At 38.7% G+C, this 7,357-nt stretch overlaps 1 protein-coding gene across 3 annotated transcripts in view; it reads left to right on the top strand.

Annotated features, from left to right (window-relative positions):
• The window catches only part of KLHDC1 (kelch domain containing 1), a 28,709-nt gene that overhangs the window by 762 nt on the left and 20,590 nt on the right, over positions 1-7,357 (top strand). For 2 of the 3 annotated variants that reach the window (XM_066997427.1, XM_066997428.1), the window contains exons 2-4: positions 2,265-2,335; positions 4,845-4,962; positions 5,823-5,941. In XM_066997427.1, coding sequence (XP_066853528.1) covers positions 2,265-2,335; positions 4,845-4,962; positions 5,823-5,941 — 308 coding nt within the window. Of the gene's footprint in view, positions 1-2,264; positions 2,336-3,380; positions 4,466-4,844; positions 4,963-5,822; positions 5,942-7,357 lie in introns of those variants that run through there. The other variant, XM_013198226.3, reaches the window with a different exon arrangement.

The following is a 7,357-nucleotide window of genomic DNA, read 5'->3' as shown; positions in this document are numbered from 1 at the left end:
CTACGCACAGCCAGTTCATTTAATCCACAGTGTCTGCACGTTGGCCATAAAATGTGAAAGTCACTATGCTTAGTCTTACTCCAGTTTAAATCATGTTTCTATTACATTTTCAGTTTTTATCTCCATTTTTTTTCAGTATTTATTTTTTTGTGGGTTAAAGTAAGCTTTTAAGATGTGCAAAACCTCTCCTGTTATCAAGCAGAGTTCCAGCTGGAATATCCTGGGTTTGAACTTTAAAAGAGATGGTGTGTCCTGAGCGTATGCAATAGCAGAGGGAAGGAGGCTCTTAGGGCTCTCAGGTACCGCTGCCCGATTGCCTCTTGTCTCTCCTGAAGTGCATTGCGGTTTGGTTTCTGGAAATTAGAATGTTCTTTTTTGGAACTAAGATGTTGGACTTAAAAGATGGGGCAGAGCCAAGCAGCTTGTGCGAGTTGAAGAGTTCCTTTACTCCCAAGCTGGATTCGTTTGACCTGAAAGGAGCTGTGCTGCTGGTGACTGCTGCAAGGCTGAAAATACAGACAAACCCCATGTCCTGAAATAGGAGCCCTGAGCCGTGCTAGGAAGCCAGGCAGCAGCTTTGACTGCCAGGTTGTACTGGGTCTGGCTGGGGTGTTAACTTACCCTGGCACAGCCCTTCTTGCCCAATACCAAACTGAAATTGAGGAACCTGTAAAGTATCCTGTAAGCCACTTCTACAGCTTTCCTTCCTTTTGGGGTCTTTGCTAGGTGGTGTTTCCTGTGACTGCGAGGCATGTAAAGATTTGAATACCTGTCTTACGGTGTCAGGAAGTTAAGCACCTCCAGAATAAGCATAAATAAATAAATGTGAATGACCTGTAATGCACAGAAAGATCTAAAGTTCTTTTCTGGCCTTAAATTCAATAATAGTCTATAGCTATGCAAAGCCTAAAGCACTGGAAATACTCAGTAGTTCTCTGTGCCATAGCCTTTAGAAACTAAAATTGGGTTGACTACTGTAGTATTTTCAAAGGCTTTCTAATGAAGGATTATAGGTTCCTGGCACGGTGTGTTCAGTTTTGCAGATAAAACTACTAAACACATACACAAAGTGTATTTACCTGTGTACTGTGAAAATCAGTAAGTTAATGTTTAAGCAGCACTTTACAAAGCCAAACCACTTTACGTTTTTACATGTCATAATGCTGAATGGTGGACTCCCACCCAGCTGACTGATTCTTGGTATCAGTGTTTTTACTCCAGGCTGGTTCTCTAGCAAGTACTTGGCTTCTTACCACTGTTGGTTTTAGATTAAGTTTAGTGGACTTTTGCACTTTCTGAAGCCTGCAAGCTGCATGTAATGGTAGCACCTACCTTATGAAAGGTACCTGGTAAGATAAACTAGAGCAAATGAATTGCTTGCTTGCCTAATTGGCACCTCTCAAATTGAGAAGGCAGTAATAAAGGCAAGTAATCAATATCAGTAATAAATAATTAAACTTCAGTTTTGTATATAACTGCTTTTCCTCACATTGATTTCACTTTTATCTCTGCTTTTCCTTTCTTTACTTAGTTACCATCTCTGGCTGCTTATTCCCTTACAGCATTTCCTTTCTTTCTAAGGCTAAGACAATAACAGCACAGTTGTCACCCTGCTGGAGTTATGCAATTGCGTTCCTTCAGACTTCTTTTTCATTTTTGTTTTTCTTCCTCATCGTTATTTCCCATATTATTTTTTATTTTTTATATAGCCTCTTTCATAGCTCTGTTTTTCACAGAGGAATTAGGCTCCTCCTGATGTCCCTAACCACCTGCACGAGGGTGCCGAGAGGACGGAGCCAGGCCCAGAGGCCCCTCCCAGTTTAAAGTATCTCCCAAACCAAAAGATAATGCTTTCAGAATATCGAAATGCTTATCTCCCTACCTCTAATTTACTAATGCACCAAATTTAATTTCCTTTTAAGGCACGGTGATTATAAAAAATAGTGATTAAATCTACTATTAACAATCAGCAAAGCTCAATGACATGAGGAAACACCTAGCACAGCATTTTGAATAGCTTCAAAAAATAAAAACATCTATTTTGAACTTCCAGTATAAACTGTAAAATATTAAAATTACTGAGCTGCCTGCTCATAAAGGTAATGATCAGAGCAAGAGTGTGGAGTATGACTTATGCTCTGGTAAGATTATCTCCTTAAGAGTATTCAGAGTTGCTAAGTAACATGATTTGGTATTCATTTAAAAATGTATGGTGTATAATGCATAATTGATTTAACATTTGCAATTTTTTTTTTCCATTTTAGTCGATTGAAGAAAATGAAGTGTATTTGCCTAATGATGAGCTCTGGATCTATGAAATGGATAGTGGGTTATGGTAAGTTAAATTATTTATATTCGATAGATAAATAAAGCTGATATTTGCAGAGGTTACAATTAGCTGCTGTGTAAAGATTTCCTTCAGTTCAATGAGCTATTGGTCATGTTCCTTGGCGTTTACGTAGCAAATGTTTAATATGAAGACTGAAAAACAAGCATACGTACTTGGAAATTGCTCTAGGAAATGTTAATTTCGTAAGTATAATTGTGGTTTTTTTCCTGACAGATGTTTGAAATGGCCATCTCAGGGCTCTGTTGTTAGAATAAGTGCGTTTTACTTGTGCTTAGTTCTCCATATATTAAATACTCCTTTTCACATTAAACAGTGGGTATTTGGGTTGTTGATCTATTTACAATTATATATGTTTGTGCTATTATTTAATTGCGTATTTGTAAAAGTAATTCATAACTATACAAATCTTGCACATTGCTAGCAATTTAATCTTTGTTTTATATTTACTGTGTTTACACGTTGTATGGGGGGAGAGATTAACAATGCTTCTGTTTTAAGTTTTCCTATAGTTTCTATTACAGTAATTGTCTTCAGCCTAGTAAAGTAGTATTCGTTTGGATTCATATGTGTTTTCTGCCAGCTGTCTTTCTACTCTCCCAACTGTTCATGTGTTCCTTGCATATCCATAGTTAAGAGATTTCTTTCGTACCCATATTAAAAGCAACATTTCGAAATTGAGGAAAAAGGGGAGGAGGACTAGATCAGGAAGGTGTCTCATATTATGTATGAAATTCCTTATCTGTTTTGAAAACATTTTGCCTACAGTTAGCTGTGTGGTTCTAGCAAGACTTCCATTAGTGTTTTGTTGTTTTTGGTGGTTTGGGTTTTTTAGATTGTAACCTCACTGAGACTGTCTTCTGATGTCCCTTTCTTTTGGTGAAAGGGTTGGCTAAAGCAACCTCATACCCTTTCTTGTTCTTAACCCCCTGATGTCCCTGTATCAGTTGTACTGGTACAGCTGTCTATATGGTCACGTAGGAAATTGGATCAGGAAAGTGATCTGAGTTAAATATAACCTTTCTTTTTTCAGAGCTATTTTTAACATGGATCAGTTCTTGAACTCATTCACTTACAGCACAAACAGTTGTAAGCATACAGCAGAACACACAGTCTGACGCAGGAATGAGCAGGAGCAGAGAAGGGGAAGGTGGTTTTGCCTGTGGCAGTGCTGATGCCAGAACAAAGGTATTTGGAAGCAGAGCCGTGACCTGCTGTTTGTTAGCACAGTAAGGACAGGTTACACATGCATCATTCGCATCTGGTGATTAAGGACACAAAAAGCTTTTCCTTTTAAAGGCTGCTTCCAGTTCTTTTAGGTTGGGATAAGGTCAAGCGTCAGAACTGAAAGCTGTAACAATCCTTCTACATGGTCACCAGTGCCAGAAGCTGATGGCATCGGGTCTAAGTGCAGGTGCATCGATGAAGGGGATGAATGGAAGTGACTGCTTCAGGAAGTCTGGTGACATTACACCTAGCAGAGAGAAGAAAATCTGGAGCTAGGCTTTGAAGGTGGGAGACTGGGCTAGAGACCCGGGTGGAGAGCTGAAAAGAAGTAATGGGAGTGACACGGGAAGGAAACTTTGACCAGAAACTGTGGGGTGAAAGCAGTTGAGACTTCGGCAACAAAGCTGGAGAACAGAGTTGGAGTGTCAGCACTGGGAGGCTGGGATCTGGCTGGTATATCTCCAGAAAACGAAGGTGTGGAGACAAGGTGTAAATGCTAAGCAAGTCACATGTCCCCTGTCTGTGTATCTGAGAGAGGGAGGTGTAGGTCCCCGTCTTCTGCAGAAATGTGAGCTTCTAGCAAAGCAGTTCTCAACGTGGAGTAATGATGCTAAGCACAGGCGTGGCCTGGTGCTCAGCCTTGGGAGTTTGGCAGAAAGTGACGTCGGTCAGCCAGTTGCATGGCGCTTCCGACCGCGTGGCATTAGGATTTGCACCGTGGAAATCACTGCCTTGTACGTGCGGCTAGCAAGGAGAAGGTCGGGACTGCTGATGGTGGCTGAAGAACGGAGCGCTCATTGCTGTAGCTGGCATTATTGGAGCTTTTTTATGGTGCTAAATGCAGTGCAAAAGGCAGTTTTAGAAGTGACGTGTGACGTAGTACCAACATCAGTGAGTACTTCTGACCTTTATTTCTACTTGGGTTATTTCTAACTTAACAGCATTACTGTATTCTCATTTCAGGAGTTTTTGGAGTTATTGTTAATAGTATTTCCAGTTTTTGAGTAACTAGACTTTTAGCCCTAATAAAGCTTTTTAACGTGAGATACTTCATAAATGTATGCACAGTGTTCAAGCGAAAGTACTCTTCTACCACAGGAGCCTGACTTAATAAATCAGCTGTAGTTTCTCCTTCTAGTTATGGCCAAAATATCGCAACTGTATTTTTAGCTTTAAGTGCAAAACTTATTTATACCTCTATTTTGGGTTTGTTAATTTTAGCGTGTTTGGAAACAGCGTTATAACACTTAACGTGTGTGCTAAATTGCAGGACAATGCACCTAATGGAAGGAGAGCTACCTACCTCCATGTCAGGAAGCTGTGGAGCAAGCATTAATGGGAAGCTGTACATTTTTGGTGGATTTGATGATAAAGGATACAGTAATCGGGTATTGTATTCTTTTGTTTTCTTTCACAACATGTTGTATTTGAATGAATAGTAATGCTGACCCTATTTTCAGAAATAAGGAGAAATTTAAGGAAAATCTTTTAGTTTTGTAGACAAAGCGTACTTTAAACTGACAAAAAAAAGTGCAATTTCTGTTTTAATGTTCAACTCCTTGTATTTTTCTGGGAATTTTTGTTGACTCATAGCTTCAGAACTAGGCTCAGTATGTGAAACTTTTTATTTCTAAGAATTGCCAGTGTTTTCCTAATGACTTCTAAAAAAAATTTATCATCAGCCATAATTGAAATTGATCTCATATATCCCTTTGGTGATTACCTTTCTTAGATGGTCAAGCAGTAATTAAAGTTAAAATATAGCTACCGGATTTCATGGTAACCAAAGACTGAAGTAGCGAAGTCGTAAGTACGCTATCGTCTAGTGTCAGCGATGTCAGGCTTCAGACGAGAAAATAACTGAACTGGAGCTTGCAGTCACATCTGTTCAGCACTCCATTCACAAACACTGCTGATTTCTGCGTAGGCGTTCTGTTCAGGTTAGGCAGAGCTACTGGTAGTTGGGAGAAGCGAAGGAGCAGGGTATTACTCCACAGGTCTGACAGAGGGGAGGCAAGGAAACTGCCTGCTGATTCTCACGTTTTAACTCTGTTTTCGTGGTGAATCGGACTCTTCCCATATGCTGCTATGTATCGTAAATTTCACTGACAGTTCCTTTTTTTTTTAAAAGGAAGTAAGTAGCGTATTCTGGGGGAGGTGGGTGGTTCTTTTTGTTGCTGAATTGTGCCAGATTCTTCAATACCATTTATATTGAGAACGTTGTTGTTTTTTTTTTTTTTCTTTTAAGCTGTATTATGTTAATTTGCGAACAAGAAATGGAACCTATAGGTGGAAAAAAATCACAAATTTTAAAGGCCAACCTCCTACACCACGTGACAAGCTTTCCTGCTGGGTGTATAAGGACAGGTAACACATTAGGAATATTTAATATGTGTTGATTGCAGAGAGGCAGTACTATAAAGTGAGGAGTACACAGGTTTGTGATTCATGAAACTTTAATTTTTAGCTCGACTTGCTATGGGATTTTGTGCAACTTTCTTAACTTTGTACCAGAGTTTTTTCACATGTAAGCTGAAATAATGGTAAGTATAAGGCTGTTTTGGGAGAGAGTTAGGAAATTCAAAGCATTCCAGAAACTTCTACTGAGACTTGAGGTAAAACTTGTTATGCACATATTATCCGTTCTTAATTTTAACGCACAACAAAAAAATCAGTATGGAAATGACATTGAATTTCTGTTGCGTTGTGTAACCATTAATTATTTCAGGCAATAAAATATATTTAGTATATTTTTAGTATATTTTATTTTTTTATATTATATATTTTTAGTATATTTTATTTTTCTAGTATATTTTTCAAAGCATACAAATACTAACAATTACATGGACATTTCAGTGAGCATTTTTACATTATAAGAGCCAAGTCAGGTTAGGTAAGTGCTGTAAAAGTTAGTGAAGATATTTAGAAAAAAAGCTTAATCAGTGTACCAAGATCATGTATTTTAGGTGGCAGAGTGTAACCAGCACAACCTTTTCATTTAACAAGAGTATTTGGAGACAAATATGCACCTTTGCAGAAGTATACCTTAAAAATTCACAAGGTGTGAGTTTGCAGATCAGGATGTCTTGGTGTATTGCACGATGCTTTCAGTAACTCTGTTTCCCCAGGAATGTGTCTGGAATGACCTGCACCATGCCATCACTTCCTAAATTGCCTTCTCCCGAGATCACTAGCAGCTATACCAAATATCCTCAAATGTTGAAGTTAAACAAAACTTTAGGAACCGTTACTTACGGATGGCCATTTCATGGGTGGAATATTAGGCTGGGAGGTGTGTAACGATACTTGCAATGCAGTGTGTTCAGTAGCACTTAGTTGAAAGAATCTCTTTATAAGCTTACGGAAAGCAAGAAAGATTTTGTGAGTCATAGCCAGTGAGCTGACCCTTGGGAACATTCGTTGAAGAAAGATGAATACAGAAGGCTAACAAATGTTGTAGAAGCATAGGGATGTCACTGTCTTGTGTGTAATGCATCATTTTGACTCATGTCTGAAAATGACTGTGGTGAGCTTGGGGATGGAGGAATATAGAACAAGAGCTTTGAGGTATCTTGCGGCTTCCCCCTTACTTACGAGGACTTCTGTCAGGCACATTGAGGAGTGTAACAGTACTACCTTCATGTTGGTAAGGTTTTCTGTATGATTGGATGCAATATGAAATAATTTGTATTATAGTACAGTAGGTAAAGCAATATTTGAGGCTAATTATTACAGTTCATTAATTTGAATTTTATTTTAAAAACAGCTAACAACTTTTTTTTG

This window comes from Anser cygnoides, chromosome 5 (genome assembly GCF_040182565.1).
Source record: "Anser cygnoides isolate HZ-2024a breed goose chromosome 5, Taihu_goose_T2T_genome, whole genome shotgun sequence".
Classification (NCBI taxonomy): Eukaryota; Metazoa; Chordata; class Aves; order Anseriformes; family Anatidae; genus Anser; species Anser cygnoides.
Note: the sequence above shows the minus strand (reverse complement) of the source record. Positions and strands in the feature narration are given on the sequence as shown.